Source organism: Oncorhynchus gorbuscha, linkage group LG06 (genome assembly GCF_021184085.1).
Source record: "Oncorhynchus gorbuscha isolate QuinsamMale2020 ecotype Even-year linkage group LG06, OgorEven_v1.0, whole genome shotgun sequence".
NCBI classification, from domain to species: Eukaryota; Metazoa; Chordata; class Actinopteri; order Salmoniformes; family Salmonidae; genus Oncorhynchus; species Oncorhynchus gorbuscha.
In genome coordinates this window covers 12431391-12455401 of record NC_060178.1, presented here as the reverse complement: position 1 = coordinate 12455401, position 24011 = coordinate 12431391, and the positions used below count along the sequence as shown (strand labels likewise).

Genomic DNA, 24011 nt, shown 5'->3' with positions numbered 1-24011 from the left:
GCTTATTGAAATTCTCAATTATAGTGGATTTATCAGTGGTAACAGTGTTTCCTAGCCTCAGAGCAGTGGGCAGCTCGGAGGAGGTGCTCTTATTCTCCATGGACGTTACAGTGTCCCATATCCTTTTTGAGTTTGTACTACAGGATGCAAGTTTCTGTTTGAAAAGCTAGCCTTCCTAACTGCCTGTGTATATTTGTTCCTAACTTCCCTGAAAAGTTGCCTATCACGGGGGCTATTCGATGCTAACGCAGAACGCCACAGGATGTTTTGTGCTGGTCAAGGGCAGACAGGTCTGGAGTGAACCGAGGACTATATCTATTCATACTTCTACATTTTGTGAATAGGGCATGCTTATTTAAGATGGTGAGGAAGGCACTTTTAAAGAATAACCAAGAATCCTATACTGACGGGATGAGGTCAATGTCATTCCAGGATACCCCGGCCAGATCGATGAGAAAGGACTGCTCGCAGAAGTGTTTTAGGGAGCATTTGACAGTGATGAGGGGTGGTCGTTTGGTCGCAGACCCATTACGGATGCAGGCAATGAGGCAGTGATCGCTGAGATCTTGATTGAAAACAGCAGAGGTGTATTTGGAGGGCGAGTTAGTTAGGGTGATATCTATGAGGGTGCCCGTGTTTACAGATTTGGGGTTGTACCTTGTAGGTTCATTGATAATTTATGTGAGATTGAGGGAATCAAGCTTAGATTGCAGGACGGCCGGGGTGTTAAGCATGTCCCAGTTTAGGTCACCTAGTAGCACGAGCTCAGAAGATAGATGGGGGGCAGTCAATTCACATATGGTGTCGAGGGCACAGCTGGGGGCAGAGGGTGGTCCATAGCAAGCAGCAACAGTGAGAGACTTGTTTCTGGAAAGGTGCGTTTTTAGAAGTAGAAGCTCGAATTGTTTGGATAAAGACCTGGCTAGTATGACAGAACTCTGCAGGCTATCTTTGCAGTAGATGCAACACCACCCCCTTTGGCAGTTCTATCTTGGCGAAAAATGTTATAGTTAGGTATGGAGATTTCAGGGTTTTTGGTGGTTTTCCTATGCCAGGATTCAGACACGGCTAAGACATAGGGGTTGACAGTGTGCTAAAGCAGTGAGTAAAACAAACTTAGGGAGTAGTCTTCTAATGTTAACATGCATGAGGTGGCGCCACATTTTTTGGGCCTCTTTCAACTGTGTTCCCTATAGAATAGACCGAGACAGAGAGTTTGCTCTGAACACAGGTATTCACCAGACACATATGTATTGTGGTCCTCTCGGAACGCCTCAGAAGTGGACACTTGACAGTCCAAGCAAAATGTTCTCCAAACAGATGTCTTGCACTTAAAGCAGCAATCAGCAGTTGAAACTATAACAAAACATAATCCCCACCACGGTTTCAGTAAAAAGCTGAGGGATAGGGCTGGAGAAATGTCACCATTCAAAGAGAGAGCTATAGATGCAAGGACTGACCATCCATGATATCAAAAGTATAGTTGTAACCATGTTTTGAGTCTATACAGTGTTTGTTTACATTTACTTTCTTTACAAACTTTAGAGTTAAATAAGCCTATATTCTGGGTTCTGATGGGGTATGACAGTTGAACTAACCTCATGAGGCATTTATAAATTGTATTAGTCAAGAAACATTGGGTGCATATCACTCCAAAAAGTGATGCAGAAACTGCAGATTGCCCATTTAAAGGCCCACTCTATGATATTTACAGCTGTTTCTGATAATTTAAGGCCTAATGAGCTTTGTTAAATAACCCCATCACAATCCCTCAGCTAAATACAAATAAAGTGACAGGGTTTCCGTTTTGTTGTTTTTCAAATGAAGGACTTATGTCTATGGGGAACTAGAAACGGTATTCTATATTCTCCCCCTCTTTCCAACCCACTAGTACTGTTTGTGTCTCAGACAATTCCACCCTGCCGAAGTATGCAAGCAGAAGGAAGGCAGTTAAAACAGATTGGGGACTTTTCTCTTTTCTGGCCCAGAAGCCCACCTGTTTTCCATAAACCTCCAGTGTTTACAGGCTACGGTGGATTGGGAAGCATTCATCACGCTATAGCTTGAAATCAGAGCAGTAAACACGGGAGAATAAATGGAGATCTTATCTGGCTGATAATCGGAGCGTCGTCCCAGCTCTTGGACATACAGTGCAGAACATGTACTTGTGACATTTTGTGGCTTTTTTTGCACAAACGAGTGAATGATTGAGTAAGTAACGCAATGTCCCTCCCATCCCACAGGTGGTGCCAGCACTACGGAAGCACGGGTCTTCAGGGAGGCCAGGGGCAGGAACAGTGCCGAGCCCCACATCAAGAGGCCCATGAATGCCTTCATGGTGTGGGCCAAGGACGAGAGGAGGAAGATCCTGCAGACCTTCCCCGACATGCATAACTCCAACATCAGCAAGATCCTGGGTAAGATGACCTCTTTTGTTCAGAGCCGTGGTGTAGTGGTAAAACTCCCTGGCATGTTACAAATAAAACTCCCCACTGGAGACCAGGTTTCAATCCATGCGTCCATCCCTCTCACGCTTTCTCCCACTTGCCGGTCCCACCCTCTAATTTCCTAGCGGTCTTTAAGGGATACTTCGGCATTTTAGCAATGAGGCCATTTATCTACTTCCCCAGAGTCAGATGAACTGGTGGATATCAATTGTATGTCTCTGTTTCCAGTATGAAGGAATATAAAGGTACTTTCATGAGCCAATGCTAACTAGCGTTAGCAAAATGACTGGAAGTCTATGGGTATCTGCTAGCATGCTAGTTAGCAATTGTGGTAGTGCGAGTTAGCAACTTCTTTCAAACTGCACTCAGAGACATAAAAATGGTACCAACAAGTTCATCTGACTCTGGAGAACTACATAAAGGGCCACATTGCCAAAATAATGAAGTATCCCTTTAATAAAGTGTATAGAAACACCTAACAATTTACAACTATATATTTTTAAAGATGGACCCCATACACTGTGGCCTTGTTTCTATTTATTATTTTTTATTTCACCTTTATTTAACCAGGTAGGCTAGTTGAGAACAAGTTTTCATTTGCAACTGCGACCTGGCCAAGATAAAGCATAGCAATTTGACACATACATCAACACAGAGTTACACATGGAATAAACAAACATACAGTCAATAATACAGTAGAACAAAAGAAAACAAAAAGGCTATATACAGTGAGTGCAAATGAGGTAAGATAAGGGAGTTAAGACAATAAATAGGCCATGGTGGCGAAGTAATTACAATTACAATATAGCAATTAAACACTGAAATGGTAGATGTGCAGAAGATGAATGTGCAAGTAGAGATACTGGTGTACAAAGAAGCAAGATAAATAAATAAATACATTATGGGGATGAGGTAGGTAGATGGATGGGCAGTTTACAGAGTTACCTGCTGGAGCGCGTGCTACGAGTGGGTGCTGCTATGGTGACCAGTGAGCTGAGATAAGGTGGGGCTTTACATAGCAGAGACTGGTAGATAACCTGTAGCCAGTGGGTTAGGAGACGAGTATGAAGCGAGGGCCAACCAACGAGAGCGTACAAGTCGCAATGCTGGGTAGTGTCTGGGGCTTTGGTGACAAAACGGATGGCACTGTGATAGACTTCATCCAATTTGTTGAGTAGAGTGTTGGAGGCTATTTTATAGATGACATCACCGAAGTCAAGGACCGGTAGGATGGTCAGTTTTACGAGGGTATGTTTGGCAGCATGAGTGAAGGATGCTTTGTTGCGATATAGGAAGCCGATTCTAGATTGGAGATGCTTAATGTGAGTCTGGAAGGAGAGTTTACAGTCTAACCAGACAACTAGGTATTTGTAGTTGTCTACGTATTCTAAGTCAGAGCCGTCCAGAGTAGTGATGCTGGACGGGCGAGCAGGTGCAGGCAGTGATCGATTGACTAGCATGCATTTAGTTTTACTTGCATTTAAGAGCAGTTGGAGGCCACGGAAAGAGAGTTGTATGGCTTTGAAGCTCGTCTGGAGGTTAGTTAACACAGTGTCCAGAAGTATACAGAATGGTGTCGTCTGCGTAGAGGTGTATCAAATCAAATCAAATTTATTAATATAGCCCTTCGTACATCAGCTGATATCTCAAAGTGCTGTACAGAAACCGAGCCTAAAACCCCAAACAGCAAGCAATGCAGGTGTAGAAGCATGGTGGCTAGGAAAAACTCCCTAGAAAGGCCAAAACCTAGGAAGAAACCGAGAGAGGAACCAGGCTATGTGGGGTGGCCAGTCCTCTTCTGGCTGTGCCGGGTGGAGATTATAACAGAACATGGCCAAGATGTTCAAATGTTCATAAATGACCAGCATGGTCAAATAATAATAAGGCAGAACAGTTGAAACTGGAGCAGCAGCACAGTCAGGTGGACTGGGGACAGCAAGGAGTCATCATGTCAGGTAATCCTGGGGCATGGTCCTAGGGCCCAGGTCCTCTGAGAGAGAGAAAGAAAGAGAGAAGGAGAGAATTAGAGAACGCACACTTAGATTCACACAGGACACCGAATAGGACAGGAGAAGTACTCCAGATATAACAAACTGACCCTAGCCCCCCGACACATAAACTACTGCAGCATAAATACTGGAGGCTGAGAGAGGAGGGGTCAGGAGACACTGTGGCCCCATCCGAGGACACCCCCGGACAGGGCCAAACAGGAAGGATCACCAGCAGCAAGAGCAACATCATTGATGTATACAGAGAAGAGAGTCGGCCCGAGGCTTGAACCCTGTGGCACCCCCATAGACACTGCCAAAGGTCCGGACAACAGGCCCTCCGATTTGACACACTGAACTCTATCAGAGAAGTAGTTGGTAAACCAGGCGAGGTAATCATTTGAGAAAACAAGGCTGTCGAGTCTGCCAATAAGAATGTGGTGATTGACAGAGTCGAAAGCCCTGGTCAGGTTGATGAATATGGCTGCACAGTAATGTCTCTTATCGATGGCTGTTATGATGTCATTTAGGACCTTGAGCGTGGCTGAGGTACACCCATGACCAGCTCTGAAACCAGATTTCATAGTGGAGAAGGTACAGTGGGATTCGACATGGTTGGTAATTTGTTTGTTATCTTTGCTTTCGAAGACCTTAGAAAGGCAGGGTAGGATAGATATAGGTCTGTAGCAGTTTGGGTCTAGAGTGTCACCCCCTTTGAAGAGGGGGATGACCGCGGCAGCTTTCCAATCTTTGGGAATCTCAGACGATACGAAAGAGAGCTTGAACAGGCTAGTAATAGGGGTTGCAACAATTTTGGCAGTTAATTTTTAGAAAGAGAGGTTCCAGATTGTCTAGCCCGGCCGATTTGTATGGGTCCAGATTTTGCAGCTCTTTCAGAACAACAGCTATCTGGATTTGGGTAAAGGAGAAATGGTGGGGGCTTTGACGGGTTGCTGTGGGGGTTGCTGTGGCATGTGACCAGGGTAGGGGTTTGAAAGTGATGAAGTGTGGTTGTTTGGTCGCAGAACCATTACGGATGCAGGCAATGAGGCAGTGATCGCTGATATCTTGTTTGAAAACAGCAGAGGTGTATTTGGATGGCGAGTTAGTTAGGATGACATCTATGAGGGTGCCCGAGTTTACGGATTTGGAGTTCTACCTGGTAGGTTCATTGATAATTTGTGTGAGATTGAGGTCAATAAACTTGGATTGTAGGATGGCCGGGGTGTTAAGCATGTCCCAGTTTAGGTCACCTAGTAGCACGAGCTCAGAAGATAGATGGGGGGCAATCAATTCACATATGGTGTCGAGGGCACAGCTTGTGGCAGAGGGAGGTCTATAGCAAGCAGCAACAGTGAGAGACTTGTTTCTGGAAAGGTGCATTTTTAGAAGTAGAAGCTCGAATTGTTTGGGTACAGACCTGGATAGTAATACAGAACTCTGCAGGCTATCTTTGCAGTAGATTGCAACACTGCCCCCTTTGGCAGTTCTATCTTGGCAAAAAAATATATAGTTAGGGATGTAGTTTTCAGGGTTTTTTGGTGGTTTTCCTATGCCAGGAAAAGACATAGGGGTTGGCAGAGTGTGCTAAAGCAGTGAGTAAAACAAACTTAGGGAGTAGGCTTCTAATGTTAACATTCATGGATCCAAGGCTACGCTCATTTGCAAAAATTTAGTTGATTGATATACCACAGAAACCAATTTAGCGGTTTTGAGTGTGAATACATAGCAAATCATCCCGTACTGGGACACGGTCCGATAGGGCTTCCGAGCAAGTGGTGTATAGTTAACAAATAAAAAATGCTGCGACCCAATAGTCAGGGTTGGGTAGGTTACTTTTTCGTGAAATCCAATTGCGAACCAATTACAATCTTGTCTCATCACTGCACCTCCCCACCGGGCTCCGGAGAGGCATCGGTCAAGTCATGGGTTCCCCTCAAAACATGACCCACAAAGCCTCGCTTCTTAATTAACACCCACTCGCTTTAATAATAATAATAATAATAATATATGCCATTTAGCAGACGCTTTTATCCAAAGCGACTTACAGTCATGTGTGCATACATTCTACGTATGGGTGGTCCCGGGGATCGAACCCACTACCCTGGCGTTACAAGCGCCATGCTCTACCAACTGAGCTACAGAAGGACCACTGTGCTTTACCTGGAAGCTTTACCTGGAAGCCAGCTAAACCAATGTGTCAGAGGAAACACCACTCAACCGACGACCCTGAAGTCAGCCTGCAAGCACCCGGGCCGCCACAAGGAGTCACTAGAGCGCGATGAGCCAAGTTAAATCCCCCTCGGCCAAACCCTCCCCTAACCCGGACGATGCTGGTCCAATTGTGCTCTGTCCTATGGGACTCCCGTTTCACGGCCAATTGTAACACAGCCTGGGGTAGCTTACATTCTAAATGTAATCCGTTACTGTTACCAGTTACTTGTATAAAATTGTAATCAGTAAAGTAACTTTTGGGTTACCAAAGCTCAGTAAGGTAATCAGGTACTTTTAGATTACTCACCCCTTAAGAGGCGCAAATTAGCGTTTTTCATCATAAATCTTGTTGAGGCAGCTCTGCAGCTCTGCAGAGTGGTCACTAGCTGAAACAGCCACAAAGTACGATTTTAACCTTAACCCTAACCACACTACTAACCCTAATGCCTACCTCTAACCTTAAATTAAGACCAAAAAGCTATTTTTGTTTTAATTAATATGTACAACATAGGCAATTTTGCCTTTGCAGCTGGCCCATCTAGCGGAAATTGCTCAGTTCTGCCTCAGACAAGACTCACCTGCTTAACGTCAACCTGCTTAAGAGGCATTAGAAGAAAACAAATGAATATTACTAATTGAAATACATCTATTGTAGGATAAATCAATGTTAGAGTTTTCATAGCCATAAATAGATGTTTAATTTGACTTTAAAAAAATACAAAATAAAAATATTTCACCTTTATTTAACCAGGTAGGCTAGTTGAGAACAAGTTCTCATTTACAACTGTGACCTGGCCAAGATAAAGCAAAGCAGTTCGACACATACAACAACACAGAGTTACACATGTAATAAACAAACATACAGTCAATAATGCAGTAGAAAAAGTATATGTATAGTGTGTGCAAATGAGGTAGGATAAGGCAGGTAAGGCAATAAATAGGCCATGGTGGCGAAGTAATTACAATATAGCAATTAAACACTGGAATTGTAGATGTGCAGAAGATTAATGTGCAAGTAGAGATACTGGGGTTCAAAGGAGCAAGATAAATAAATAAATACAGTATGGGGATGAGGTAGTTGGATGGGCTATTTACAGATGGGCTATGTATAGGTGCAGTGATCTGTGAGCTGCTCTGACAGCTGGTGCTTAAAGCTAGTGAGGGAGATATGAGTCTCCAGCTTCAGAGATTTTTGCAGTTTGTCCCAGTCATTGGCAGCAGAGAATTGGAAGGAAAGGCGGTCAAAGGAAGAATTGGCTTTGGGCGTGACAAGTGAGATATATCTGCTGGAGCGTGTGCTACGGGTGGGTGCTGCTATGGTGACCAGTGAGCTGAGATAAAGTGGGGCTTTACCTAGCAGAGACTTGTACATGACCTGGAACCAGTGGGTTTGGGAATGAGTATGAAGCGAGGGCCAGCCAACGAGAGCGTACTTTGTGTTGGTTCTGTATGGTTCTGTATGTATGTTCTAACCCATTTCTACTTCATATAATAATATGATTAAGCCATGATTAGGCTATATCTGTCACACCCTGACCATAGTTTTCTTTGTATGTTTCTATGTTTTGTTTGATCACGGTGTGATCTGAGTGGAAATTCTATGTTGGATGTCTAGTTTGTCTGTTTCTGTGTTTGGCCAGATATGGTTCTCAATCAGAGGCAGGTGTTTGTCATTGTCTCTGATTGGGAGCCATATTTAGGTAGCCTGCTTTGTCATTGTGGGTGATTGTCTATGTTAGTTGCTTGTGTCAGCACAGTTCTCATTATAGCTTCACGGTCGTTATTTGTTTATTGATTTGTATAGTTTTGTATAGTTTGTATTCAGTGCTTTCTTTAATTAAAAAATCATCATGAACACATACCACGCTGCATTTTGGTCCACTCCTTACGACGATCATTTACATTTAAGTCATTTAGCAGACGCTCTTATCCAGAGCGACTTACAAATTGGTGCATTCACCTTATGACATCCAGTGGAACAACCACTTTACAATAGTGCATCTAAATATTTTAAGGGGGGAAGGGGGGGTGAGAAGGATTACTTTATCCTATCCTAGGTATTCCTTAAAGAGGTGGGGTTTCAGGTGTCTCCGGAAGGTGGTGATTGACTCCGCTGTCCTGGCGTCATTTCCATTAAAAAAAACAATCTGTCAGATTTCCAGTCAGTCCAATTATTTAGTACCCCTTTATCTTCAAGAATAGGAACAGGAAATATGGAAAAATAGATTAGTCAAATTGTTTGGTATTTAGTATTGATGTTTATTCGGATCCCCATTAGCCGCTACAAAAGCTGCAGCTACTCTTCTGGGGTCCACATGAAACATGACATCATACATAGTACAGAACATTATTAGTCAAGGACCGATCTACATACATTTTTAAATGTATGTCACACACAGCCTACATATCAGTACACGCAATATCTAGGTGTCATACATAGTACAGTGCAAATTACAATACAATATATATAAAATGGCTGAGTCTCTTCACAGTCCCCTTTGTGCAGTAAGGTGTTATTTTATCTGTTTTTTTAATCAAATCATATGTTACCTTACAGTGAAATGCTTACTTACAAGCCCTTAATCAACAATTCAGTTTTAAGAAAATACCAAAAAAGTAAGAGATAAGAATAACAAATAATTAAGGAGCAGAATTAAATAACAATAGTGTGGCTATATACAGGGGGTATACAGAGTCAATGTGCGGGTGCACAGGTGTCGAGATAATTGAGATAATTATGTACATGTTGGTAGAGTTATTAAAGTGGCTATGCATGGATAATAACAGAGTAGCAGCAGCGTGGGGGGGGGGGGGGGGCAATGCAAATAGTCTGGGTGGCCGTTTGATTAGCTGTTCAGGAGTCTTATGGCTTGGGGTAGAAGCTGTTTATTGCTGTGTATTACCTAGGATGGAAGAGTTCCATGTAGTCATGGCTCTATTTAATACTGTGTGTTTTCCAGGATCTGTTCTGGACCTGGGGACTGTGAAGAGACCTCTGGTTGCATGCCTTGTGTTGTACCGATGAGTGTCCGAACTGTGTGCCAACTGAACAGACAGTTCGGTACCATCAATACCTCTCACAAAGACTAATAGTGATGCAGTCAATCTCTCCTCAATTTTGAGCCAGGAGAGACTGACATGCATGTTACTGACACTTTCCTTCCTTATACATCTAAGTGCAATATGTGCTCCTGGTGTTCTGGATCAACATCAATTTACCTATGTGCTTCTTTGCCATACATGACCACAGCTGGGCAGTAGTCTAGCTGTGACAAAACTAGGGCCTGTAGGACCTGTCTGCTCGGCTGAGATGTCAAGAAGGCAGAACAACACCCTATCATGGACAGAACTCTTCCCATTTTAGCAACCATCGAGTCTATGTTTTGAATATGGCAGCTTGAATATGGCAGTTACACCCAGCAGTTTAGTTTGCTCAACTTGCTCAATAGCCACATTATTCAATAATAGATCTAAACGAGGTTTAGAGTTGAGCGAGTGGTTTGTCCCAAAAAATATGCTTTTTATTTTTGAGATATTTACCACCAGCCTATGGCTAGTTACCCATTCTAAAACTGACTGGAGCTCTATGTTAAGGGTGTCCGTTAGTTATTTTATTGTTGCCGCCAACGTGTATACTGTTGAGTCGTCAGCGTACATAGACACACAGGCTTTATTTAAGGTCAGTGGAGGTCATTTGTAAAAACAGAAAACAATAATGGGCCTAGTCAGCTGCCCTGCGGTACACCACACTCAACTGAATTTGCATGAGAGAGTCTTCCATTAATGAAAACCCTCAGTGTTCTATTATATAGGTAACTCTCAATCCATAATAAGGTAGAGGATGCAAATCCATGACACCTTTCAGCAAAAGGTTATGATAAATGACATCAAAAGCTGCGCTGAATTCTAATAGAACAGCTCCCAATCTTCTTACTATCAATTTCCGTCAGCCTGTAATCTGTCATTTGTGTCAGTGCCGAGCATGTTGAGTGCACTTCTCTATAAGCATGCTGTAAGTCTGTTTTACATTTTTTGTTGTTGTAAAATAACTTTATATTTTATCAAACACACAAAACAATACGTTTGCAAAGCACTTCTACAGTTTGCTAAGCACTAGGTTGATTGATCAGCTGCTTGAACCATTAAAGTGTGCTCTGCTATTCTTGGGTGGCGGAATGACGTTTACTTCCCTCCAAGTCTGAGGACTCACACCATCTTCTGGGCTAAGCATATCCCAAAAACGAAGGACTAATTAGCCTACTATGTTGTTTATTATTTTGTTGTCGTGGAGGACTGATTGGGTCTCATTGCTTTGGGTTGAAAAATAAATTATGCTCTTGCTTTGTTTAAGCAGCTGTTTAAGTCAATCAAAAGTTTGCGAGTTTGAGAATATCTGTTTTAATTTTTATAATCAGCATGAATTAGATTGAGCAATAAAAGTCCCACTCATGATCTTCTTAAATTCATTTTGGTGTTGACAGGATGGAGCACAACACCACGGGGAAGTTCCTCAAAAGGGGGGAACTCCCTCTAACTTTTATTCTATAGGCTGGCATCTGCACTATGCTGCTGGTGCAAGAGGGCATTTTATACTGGCTGCCCACTGGGGCATATTCATTATGCCAATTCTGTTGCAAAATGTTTCTTAAACAGAAGCAAACGGAAAGAAATGGGGAGGGTCCTAGCTGAATTTGTCCAATAGGAACTGTTGTCTCGCCTTGAGGAAATAGTTGGTGGCCTCTTAAATACAAAACATGGTGGTCCATTAAATAGATAGTTTGCAGGCATGCTCTTTTATAGAGGTAACTGTGCACACTGTGTGCTTATGAGACAGAATCAGAGCGTTACTACTACCCCCCACCCCACCTCCACCTAAACATTCAATAATATATTCAAAATATTGTACATCACTCAACTACCAATCGATCGATGAATCAATCAATTTATCTGACCTTATTTTATTCAATCTAATTTAATAATTCAAACACTATATTGGAAAAAATGATATATTTCTCTTACAAAATACAGTATTCACATTGAACTCTCTTTCTCACACACACATACACTCCACTGAGACCCCAACTGGGGTGATGGATGTATGCAGTGAAAAGTTCTTCTTGTGTTGATACTAGCTAGCTAACTAACACAGTTAGCTATTCACAGAGCACTAAACTTTGCTGTACACAGAATGGCTGAAGGGCTCCACTGTCTTGAGACTTAAGTCCGATCTACATCCCAAATGGCACCCTATTTCAAACAGTATACAGTGCCCAACTTTTTACCAGGGCCCATATTCCTATATAGGGAATATGGTGCTATTTGGGAGACAGCCCTCATAGTTCATAGACTGCATGAATGAACTTGGAATGTTGCTTGGCAACGTGTAGGAGCTGTTTTTTAGAAGGGGGACTATGTGCCTGGTCTTTAGGCCTTTAGCTACAGCTTTGTATATACTTAGAGAGAAAATAGTTTTCTGTCGTGAATTGGTGTTCCACTAGGCTAAAATGTTTAGCTTTGAGCAAATGGTATTAAGTGACTTTGTTTGCTAAAATATTTTAGATGCAAACTGAACGCTGAATTAAAGATATACAATCTTTGCACTTTTCTCATCCATAGACCATTGCTCAATATCACTGAAGTAATCATTCTAAAGAATTGGATAGCTCAAACCTCATCACTCGAAGTTGGGGTAAAAAATGTAGAGTCAGAGCTCACCTATCAGACAGAACATTCCGGATATTTACCTAGCTAGCGGTTTGCTTGTGGTGACACCAGGGAAACGCTAGACCTGAGAGGCGATCAAGAGAGGATGGAGTGTGTGGTGCCCAGACAATAACACAGCTGGAGACGAGGGACATGATGAAAAAAAGGAGTGTCCTCACTGTTTCCTGTTTCCTTAGTAAAAAAAAATAAGGGAGTTTCGATAAACGTTGGTAAACAGATTCCTAGATGCATCCCAAATGGCACCCCAATCCCTATATAGAGCACTACTTTCGACTAGAGCCCTGTGGACCCTGGTCAAAAGTAGTGCACTAACTAGGAAATAGGGTGCGATTTGGGACACAGGCCTAGATTCCTCTCTGTGTGTGTCCTATCTGCGGTGTGTATAATGGGTTGTCAGAAAGCAGATGTGCTCCATTCCTGCGGTAACGGACCTGTCCACTTGTTCTGTCAGCTGGGTGCTTATAGGAGAGACATGTTGAGAACACAATGTATCAGATATCCCCTGCCAATCCTAAGACTGTTTTTTCAAACGTTTCTCTTATTAGAGGCTCCTACCTGAAGAGATGTCCTGCTATGATTGAAGTAAGACAGTATAGATTCAGTGCAGTGGAAGTACTGACACATACTGTTCAATGGCTAATTTAACCCCATTATTAGAACATAAACAATCAATTTACAGAACATTGTAATCCACTAAACGGTGAAAAAATATTTACAGGACCATACTGGACAAACTGACTCCAATAAACTCTTCAAACACCAATACCCTCATGCTGTCGTTGAGTGTGTGTGTGAACATGTGAGTGTGTTTGTTTGTGTGTGCGTTCGTCCTTACGCTGTAGTTTGTGTTTCAACCCTGACTCTTGGTGCGTGTGTCCCGTTATCCATGTCCAGGCTCTCGCTGGAAGTCCATGAGCAACCAGGAGAAGCAGCCATACTATGAGGAACAGGCTCGTCTCAGTAAGAACCATCTGGAGAAGTACCCCAACTACAAGTACAAGCCCCGGCCCAAGAGGACCTGCATCATCGACGGGAAGAAGCTGCGCATCGGGGAGTACAAGCAGATGATGCGCTCGCGGCGACAGGAGATGAGGCAGTTCTTCAGTGTGGGGTAAGAAGAGAGAGACACTCCAACTCAACTACTGGGACAAACTCTTTAGGCTAACTGATAGTGTACTTAAAGGGACATTACACTCCATAATCCAATTGTGTCAGATGTTTTCAAACCTCAAAATGGTCTTCTGTTGACATAAATCCATGTCCCAGGTCATCTGTTGTGTAGATTCAGCTCTATGCCACAATCTAAAATGGAAAAAGATAAGCACCATTTCTATAACAAAGAGATATTGTTCAATCATTTGAATATAGATGTAAAAACATAACCGATGGAGTGGTATGTGAATTCATCTTGACATTAGACTTATTTTGAAGTCAGAAAACTGCTTGGAGTGTAATTAGCCTTTAAAGCAGCAATCAGCAGTTAACTATAACTACGTGTTCTCCTCACCCCTGTTTTAGATAAAAAGCTGACGGATGAGCTGGACAAAATGTGTAACCATTCTCAAATTCATAGACAGAGTTAGGACTGACCATCCATGATATCAAAAGTATAGTTTTAACCATATTCTGAGGCTGTATAGTGTTTTGTTGACATTTACTGTTTACAAACGTTGGAGTTAAACAAGCTTATATTCTGGGTTCTGTTGAGGTATGACAGACAGTTGAACTAAGCTCATGAGGAATTTAGAAGTTATATTAGTCAAGAATCATTGGGTAGACATAGTTAATTTACAAGTCCTAAAGTGGATGTAGCAACTGCACCTTCCCCTTTAATACTAAGTTTAAAGTGATAAGTAAACAGTGATCCTGGGATCAACAATCCCTTTAATATTTTTTCATGCTCACATTTTCAGATGGTACACTTGAGTCAACTGGTCAAATCAAATCAAATGTATTTATATAGCTCTTCGTACATCAGCTGATATCTCAAAGTGCTGTACAGAAACCCAGCCTAAAACCCCAAACAGCAAGCAATGCAGGTGTAGAAGCACGGTGGCTAGAAAAAACTCCCTATAACTGGTCCTAATCATTTTGTTAAGGGAAGTTGTTCTTTGTCTGGCTCATTCCCACTGTACCAAGTACTGACTCTGACCATGTCCCTCAAGCAATAGTGCTGAGCTGTGAGCTGAATTTGTTATCCAAACTACTAGTTTAGCGATAATGAGGTCTCTTATCATTATGCTTTTCTCATCCTCTTCTGTCAAACTGTAGGCAACGCTGAGAACAAGGATAGTGTCACAAATTGCACCCTATTCCCTAAATAGTGCACTAGTTTTGACCGGGACCCTGATTAAAAGTAGTGCGTTATATAGGGAAAAGGGTGCCATTTTGGACTCAGACAAAACTAGTGGCTTGGTCTTAATAGGAAACAGGCATGGATGTGTTTTAAGTCATCACGGCGGGCCTCGTTTCAATGGATTTACCAGGGGCACAGCTTTGAATTGGAACGATTTTTAATAGTTGTCATTTATTAAATTAGGACAATGGCGGGCGCTTGCGGGCGGTAGAAATTGGACACAGACATTACACTACCAGGATATAAAACGTAAGCAGATGTTTGAGAGAGAGAGGGAGAGAGAGACCCAGCTAGCACACAATGTTCTGAGAACCATATTTCTTAGCACTTGGTGAGAGCGTGGTCGTCCTATGATTATTTTGCATACACCCTCCCCACATCTTTCTGGGAATGGTGCATGATAGTTAAGGAACTTTAGAAAAAAAACATACTTTTTTGGTATTCCATTACTTTAACAGAACGTTTCTTAAAAGTTCAAGCATGGTTATATTTCATTTCAATTTTTGTGATGTTCTAGGAACGTTCTCCAACTTACATTTACATTGGGAATATTTTCAAATAGTTTGGAGAATGTTAAGAAACAATGTTCTTCTGTGGGAATTTCAGTACTTCAGGATAACCTTTCTTTCAGGTTTCCATCTAAAGTCATCTTCTCAAATTGTTCCAAAAACGTTAAAAAAACAACGTTCTTCTGTGGGAGGTTTCCATCTAAAGTCATCTTCTCAAATTGTTCCAAAAACGTTTCTTCTGTGGGAATTTCAGTTCCAAAAAATTGTTCCAAAAACGTTAAAAAAACAACGTTCTTCTGTGGGAATTTCAGTACTTCAGGATAACGTTTCCTACAGGTTTCCATCTAAAGTCATGTTCTCAAATTTTTCTGAGAACCTTAAGAAACAATGTTATTTTTTGTGAATTTCAGTACTTCCACAGAACAGTTCCCATGTGAATCTTTTTAATGGCATATTTTTAAGTTCTCAAATGTTGTGACTTAAGCGATGTTCTCAGAATGTTTAGAGAAGGTATGATTCTCTTTTATGTCAGTTCTTGGCAATATTCTGGGAATGTAAATAAAATGGAATTGTATACATTAACATCATAAGTTCTAAAATCCATTCTCAGAACATGAAGAGAATGTTATTTAAAATATGATTTCTCAGCATCAAAAAACTGTCTCTATCCTCTATCTTGTTAAGTGTGTTCATGTGTGTGGCCCAGTAACACTGATCTTAATGAGTGCTTGTTTCTTTTAAAATGTGTATTTTTGAATAGACTCAAATGTTAAATTAAGGTTAAAAAAAATACAAATAAATGAACATTATTTTCATAAAAAAACATGGCATGCTAGGTTCATCCTGGTGGCGCAGTGGACTTATTCAATGGATAGAGAACAGAAGATCATAGGTTTGAAACTCACTGATGCCATGTCCCAATAAAATAAAAATGTGTTGGCATGATAAATGCCCAAGGAAATGAATTTCCATGTTTCCTATCTGTGGTTGGAGGTCCAAATAGTTCCAAATAGTTAACCCAGAATACGCTAGCAGTGTTATTGAAAGTCCTAAAGTCCTAAGTCTTAATGTTATTGAAACATTAAGTGAAAGTTGTAGCCCTGTTGTAGCCCTGTTGTAGCCCTGTTGTAGCCCTGTTGTAGCCCTGTTGTAGCCCTGTTGTAGCCCTGTTGTAGCCCTGTTGTAGCCCTGTTGTAGCCCTGTTGTAGCCCTGTTGTAGCCCTGTTGTAGCCCTGTTGTAGCCCTGTTGTAGCCGTACCTACAGTGTATTCGGAATGTATTCCGACCCCTTGACTTTTTCCACATTTTGTTATGTTACAGCTAGGGTTGCAAAATCCTGGGAACTTTTCCAGAAATCCTGGTTGGAGGGTTCCAGATTTTCTACTTATTTCCTCCTGATTCCGGGATCCTCCAACCAGGGAAACCAGGGAATATATTGAAAGTTAATTTTGCAATCCTAGTTACAGCCTTATTTTAAAATGTATTAAATAGTTTTTTCTTCATCAATCCACACACAATACCCCATAATGACAAAGCAATATTTATATATTTATATATATATAAAAAAAAACAGAAGTATCACATTTACATAAGTATTCAGACCCTTTACTCAGAACTTTGTTGAAATACCTTTGGCAGTGATTACAGCCTCGAGTCTGCTTGGGTATGACGCTACAAGCTTGGCAGACCTGTATTTGGAGAGTTTCTCCCATTCTTCTCTGAAGATCCTCTCAAGCTCTGTCAGGTTGGATGGGGCGCGTCACTGCACAGCTATTTTCAGGTCTCTCCAGAGATGCCCGATCGGGTTCAAGTCCAGGCTCTGGCTGGGCCACTCAAGGACATTCAGAGACTTGTCCCAAAGCCACTCCTGCATTGTCTTGGCTGTGTGCTTAGGCTCTATGTCCTTTTGGAAAGTGAACCTTCGCCCCAGTTTGAGGTCCTGAGTGCTCTGGAGCAGGTTTTCATCAAGGATCTCTCTGTACTTTGCTCCATTCATCTTTCCCTCAATCCTGACTAGTCTCCCAGTCCCTGCCGCTGAAAAACATCCACACGGTATGATGATGCCACCACCATGCTTCACCGTAGGGATGGTGCCAGCTTTCCTCCAGGCATGGCGCTTGGCATTCAGGCCAAAGAGTTCAGTCTTGGTTTTATCAGACCAGAGAATCTTGTTTCTCATAGTCTGAGAAGCCTTTAGGTGTCTTTTGGCAAACTCCAAGCAGGCTGTCATGTGCGTTTACTGAGGAGTGGCTTCTGTCTGGCCACTCTACCATAAAGGCCTGATTGGTGGAGTGCTGCAGAGATGGTTGTCCTTCTGGCAGGTTCTCCCATCTCCACAGAGGAGCTCTGGAGTGCTGTCAGAGTGACCATCGGGTTCTTGTTCACCTCCCTGACCAAGGCCTTTCTCCCCCAATTGCTCAGTTTGGCCAGGCAGCCAGCTCTAGGAAGAGTTTTGGTGGTTCCAAACTTCTTACATTTAAGAATGATTGAGGCCACTGTGTTCTTGGGGGCCTTCGATGCTGCAGACATTTTTTTGTACCCTTCCACCAGATCTGTGTCTCGAACCTCTATTGACAATTCCTTCGACCTCATGGCTTGTTTTTGCTCTGACATGCACTGTTAACTGTGGGCCCTTATATAGACAGGTGTGTGTGCCTTTCCAGATCATGTCCAATAAATTGAATTTACCACAGGTGGACTCCAATCAAGTTGAGGAAACATCTCAAGGATGCTCAATTTAAACAGGATGCACCTGAGCTCAATTTCGAGTCTCATAGCAAAGGGTCTGAAAGGTGTTTTCACTTTGTAATTATGGGGTATTGTGTGTATATTGATGAGTAAGTGTGTAGATTGAAAGTAACAAAATGTGCAAAAAGGGAAGGGGTCTGAATACTTTCCGAATGCACTGTATGCGTGGGTTGAAAATGGTCGATTTTGTCAATGATAAGTGCCTAAACTGGAATGCAGTGTCTGTACAGTAACATGCTATAAATGATGTCAGAGCTCAGGCTCTGCACTTCACATTGCTGTATGGGTTTTGACTGACAGCCATTCTGAACTTGAGCACCACTCGCGAGAAGAAGTTACCCCCATCCCTCCTGCTATTTGGACAACTTTTGTTGTCTGAGTGAGGGAAATGCTGTAAATTAAGAGGACTCAATGTATTTTGAAAGATGAGACATTGAGGGTTAAAATAAATACTAATTTGATGTCATACAAGGAAACCAAACACCCACGAGTCCAAATGTGCACTTCACATTTCCACATCATAAAAGTCATATACATTGTCAAAGTTTATGATCACTATGTTTAATGTACAAGATGACATGGTGCCATACCCTGGGTTGTCCTGAAGAGAATGAGTCTGTTTGTCTATTGTGCAGAAGATTCCCCACGGAACACGCACCTGAATGCACTCCTTTCTATGTGCACCAACAAAATGATGATCTGTTTCTCTGAATTCCCTTGTGAAAGACTAATACCGTAAGATGTTGACAATAGAACAATATAACAAGCTTTCAATTGATGCCCAACTGACCCAGATTGTGATTTAAAATGGTCTGTTTTTGAATTACGTAAACAACAACAGTACTTGCTTGCTCTAGTTCCTCAATGGCACAGCTAGGAGAGCTCAAAAAAGCACATTATAGTTGATGTCTCTTCTTTGAGTCATTAAAGTGCATTGAAATGACATAGGAACTGTGCACACTTTGGAGAGGTTTGTGGCCACTTGGGCAATTTGTTTTGTCTCATGTTGCACCTACCCCACATTCTATTTCCTTATCATGTTACTGAATGTGTCCAGGTTATTTTCAGATGTCGTTATCAACAAATGCAGTGAAAAAGTATAAAATGTATGTTTTCATAACTTACCATTTCCGTTCTCAGAGCGTTAATAAAACCTCACTTGAAAACTTTTAAGGAACCAGAGTAAAATGTTCTCACAACCTCACTGCAACTTAAAAATAAACAGTCCCAGAACGGGCAAAATGTTCCCTTCTCAGAACGTTTAAAAACGTTCCATTTTAACGGTCAGGAAACTTATGGCTTCGTTCCCATAAACCAATTTGAAACAAAAAACATATACTCCCAAATCTTCCAAGGAGCCAAATGTGCTAACTGGGGAGAGTGGCGGTATAGGTAGATGTCACAGGCTTAACTCTGTCATTTACTGTGTGTGGTCAAGCAAATGCAAAGCCTGATTTGCTGTAACGGCTGGCGTTTCACTCATGACTAAATCAAATAACTTGGCTATAAGTTGAGGTATAACCAATTTCAACCAGGCTCGCCGTATAATGGAAACCGGGTTGTTTTTAAGTAGTTTAAGTCTGTTCTCTGCTGTAATTGTTTTCTCGAAGGGGGAGGAGGAACTGTTAGGTGAGGAAACTGACAGCAATTTTCTTGGTTTATGTGCTTCATTTGAGGAGCCAGAGGGCTTGATTGAGTGATATGCGTTTACCTTCATTCCATCCATTTATGGAAAGGTTATTTATCTGCCGTTCACAGGATTTCTGTGTGCTGGCAGTAGCTCTGTGTTAAGGCTTGTCCAAAAGAAGAGAGTGAGCTACTGTTCAACTTGTTTTAAATAGCTGAAGAATTAATGCACCGTTCAAAATCAGTCTGGTAAAGAATGAATCTGTTTTTCTAATACACCCTCTCTGTCGCTCTCTTTTTCTCATTCCCTCGCCACCTCTACCTCTCACTCTCTTTCTCTGTCTCTCACTCTCTGCTCACTCTCCTCCTATCTCTCTCTCCCTCTTTCTTTCACTCAATCTCTATCTCTGTCGCTCTCTCCTCTCACTATCTCTCTCTCACTCTTTTCTCTATCTCTCCCTTTCCTTCCTTATCCCTCCCTCTCTCTTTCTTTCTTTCTTTCTCTTTCTTTCTTTCTTCTTTACCTCAGGCCACAGCCTCAGATCCCCATCAGCAACAGCGCTGGAGGCCTCTACCCGGGTGCCATCACCATGGCGACAGCCACGCCTTCACCGCACCTAACATCAGACTGCTCCAGTGCGTCGGCCAGCCCCGAGCCCGCAATTCCTGTCATCCAGAGCACGTTCGGCGTGGTCAAGCCAGAGCCGGTTGCCATGGTGACCGGTGACCACCCAGTCAACGGGGAGGACGAGATAGACATGTACGAAGACTTTGAGGATAAATCGGACTACAGCAGCGACCACGAGACACGGGAGCCTGTCAGTGCCAACTGAACCTGCTCAGAAGAACTTCTGAACTTTTAGAAAAAAAATTAAGCAGGACAATATGACAGAGACTAAGTTTTGCTCAGAACAACTTTTCAACAGTACAAGGGTTTGGAACAGTTTGTCCGGGATTTGATGCACCACGGACTGAGCATGCTCAGATTTACTCTGGACAGGACGTGACATACACTGAGAATTCTCTGATTGCCTCTGGACAGGATGTGGCATTCTCTGATTGACTCTGGACAGGATGTGACATACAATGAGCATTCTCTGATTGACTCTGGGCAGGATGTGACATACACTGAGCATTCTCTGATTGACTCTTGACAGGACGTAACATACACTGAGAATTCTCTGATTGCCTCTGGACAGGATGTGACATACACTGAGCACGCTCTAATTAACTCTGGACAGGACATGACATACACTGAGCATTCTCTGATTGAATCTGGACAGGTCGTGACATACACTGAGCATTTGAAGATCTCACAGACTGCCCATGTTTCTCAAACTACCATTTTGGACAAGAACACTTTTTCTGAACAATCCCGTACCAAGTGATTGGGCTGAGACAACCTCCAGACAGATAGACAGTGAACAAGACAATCCAAACAGACAAGAGCAAGTAAGAGTCAGGGCGATGAGAAGAGAATGTTCGAACAAAGAGATAACTGACACATTTCTGCGTGTGTTTTTTTACAGGAGAGTCCATGGACTTGACTGAGACATCAAACATTTGGTCTTCAACAGCTATCGGTGTTAAATGTTTATTTTAAGTGTGATTACGTTTTTATGATATGTTTCCTTTGATTGTGGGTTTCTGGATTTCCATGGACACTTTCCTGACAGGTTACTTACTGCCTGTAAAACCTTGGACTGTCAGGACTTTAACATTTGAAAGTGAATATAAATCCTTAGCTTTCATCTTACCTTATTATTTCTTATGAGTACAATACATCTACACCTTTCTCCACAAATGCTTACAATATGTTACATTACTGTTCATGATGGGGTTTATATCCTTGCTCAGGTATGCTGTGCCAGCTTGTGAATGTGTTTTGATTTCATACGAGTGAGTGTTAGACATTTTCAGACTGACAATGAAACAGAGGAGAAAATACCTATTATTATAATTATTATTTTCTGAGATATTGTACAGTTTTTCTTCAAATGTGCCAAACCTACATTCACATCACTCAGAAATATTCTAGTCTTAATGCTGATGCTGCAATAAGTCTTATACAGTCCGTTCATTGCTGAGGTGTCCCTATTAGGAGAAAGCTGCCGCTTTAGCTGACATCTGCAGTGCGGATGTTTTGGTGGTGGTGTCGGAGGTGGAACTGCGTTAGCGCTGTCAAATCCACAAGAAGGTCTTGGCATTATGTACCTAAAGCAGACATTGCCATTGGCTGCACGGAGTCGCATTAAGAAAAATCCCATGCAGCTTTGTTTACAAGTTGGAACACTGGAATGTGAGATGTAATTTACACCTCAATTAGGCTGATAGAAATCCACATCTTTTCACTGAATGATTTTCAGTTTGAGCACCATTATTTCTACAGTATATAGCCTGCACTTTCTCGTTCTGAACTTCTAACGCGAGTGGGATGGGTGTGACTTCATGACAATGATCAAGAGCAGCTGCTCACTGACTTGACAGCTCCAACACCAACAAAACATCAGCTATACGGGTGTTGCCTATCGCTGGTTAACACTTAACCTGATTTGAATCGAGCCTAATTTTGTATTGGCTGTTTAGAGAAAACAAAAAAACAATGGGTTACAGTTTCTCCTGGCCCATAGAATACTTTCAGGGTGAGGAATAATCTAACATCGACTTGTACAATCCTGAACTTCCCCTTTAATTCATCCATAATGCAAAGGGGCCAAAAACGATCAAATTCGTTATTTTGGTCAACTGTTACAGTACACTGACGTTCAGCTGGAGTGGCTTTTAGGTTTGAAATCTCTTTTGTTTGACTATAGAGGTTGTGAATAAAACATGTTGTATAGACTCTGCAAATGTTGATAAAGACACGGGACATCATAATAGGCACAATAAGTCTTAAAGTTGAACACTTCAAGTTCTATTTTGTCATTCAGGAAAATGCAGAGGAGCGGCCCCGACAGTCATCTATATGGTAGGGCCACCATATATTTAGTGTTTTTTAAATGTAGGTTTTATTTACTCTATTGTACCTAGATTCAGAAGATCAGATTTGTTTATGTTGAATTGATCAGTTTACAATTATGGAGCCATAGATGGTTTTCAAAATACAAACCAATGTTTTGTTTTTGTAAAATTGGTATATTGGCAAAGAAAACAAAAACATCAACATTGGTCAATATTAGCTCTAGCATTTCAAAAAAGTAGTGCAAGAATATTTTGAAATAGATATTTCAGGTAAATTAAAATATACCCATAAGTCCTATTTTCACATGCCCATCTCTACTTTGAAAATATGTATACTTTTACAACCTCTATTTTAGGCGGGTTTAGGTTACTCTGTTTTCTGGTTGATTTGTATGTGTATCTCTTTACAACCATGTCGAATTATATTTTGTAGGTTGGTAGAAAATAACATTTTTGTTACGACTGAAGTTTGATTTTGCTTGCAATACAGAGAAAAGGAGAGCTGTACTGTTCACCTCATGCAAAGACATTGTTTCAAGTTTTATAAGCATCACAGGCACTGGATATGAGTGGTATTTTTTCAGTACTGTCTAATGTGAAGTTGTCGTTAGAAAACAACAATGACAAAATTCTGACAAACAAAACATCACCTGTGTGGACGCCAGATTTGAGTACATTTCCAGTTTAGTAACATTTGTATTATTTATGCAGAAATAGTTGTTTTAGCTTCAGTGCTGCCTGAAGTGCTCTGACCTTTGACACAAATTCAAAGGTCACACAGACCACCGGTCAGTTTCAACCTACAGAAGCAGACGTAATTTTTCCTGGCCCCACACATTTTGTGTTAAGTATTGTATTTGAAATTCAATTGTGCATTTTAACATTTCATTGTATTTATTAGCCGGTGTTGGCTCTAAAAGTGTCAGTACAACTTGGTGAGACAGACAATCAGAAAAAAAAATAAAGACTGAGATTTCCTTACAAATTCAGAATCAAATCATTGACTTGTATTAGGTGTTTATCAGTGGACAGAAGACAGCATGTACTTTTTGTTATAAGTTTTTACTTGTTTATTAGAGATTATAACACTTAAGCAGTATCTTCAACAAGAGACTAATACCAAGCTGATCTAAACAAGCACACACACACACACACACACACACACACACACACACAGTAGGAAGGTGGTTGCAGCAACTGAGTCCATGCATACATTTTACTAAGAAGGAACATGCCATATAAAGTATATTCACTTTTCAACATGGTGTGATGAGAAAGAAAAGAGTGCAGTGTTTATAAATTGAGATCAGAGGAAATGTTCGACATTTGTTGATTAAGAGCGTCTGTTAAATGACTTAAATGTAAATGTAAATGTAAAAGGTAGTTTCTCAGAAATAGTATTGACTCAAACACAATATATTAATGGTTAAATTGGAGT

At 41.5% G+C, this 24011-nt stretch overlaps 1 protein-coding gene across 7 annotated transcripts in view; it reads left to right on the top strand.

The window, feature by feature from the left end:
- LOC124037551 (transcription factor SOX-6-like) overlaps positions 1 to 23558 on the top strand; it is a 213832-nt gene extending 190274 nt beyond the window's left edge. For all 7 annotated transcript variants that reach the window (XM_046352364.1, XM_046352362.1, XM_046352359.1 and 4 more), the window contains exons 14-16: positions 2244 to 2417; positions 13268 to 13484; positions 20142 to 23558. In XM_046352364.1, the coding sequence (XP_046208320.1) occupies positions 2244 to 2417; positions 13268 to 13484; positions 20142 to 20445 (695 nt within the window). In that variant the 3' untranslated portion in view covers positions 20446 to 23558. The remainder of the gene's footprint in view (positions 1 to 2243; positions 2418 to 13267; positions 13485 to 20141) is intronic.
- Positions 23559 to 24011: the final 453 nt, after the last annotated feature.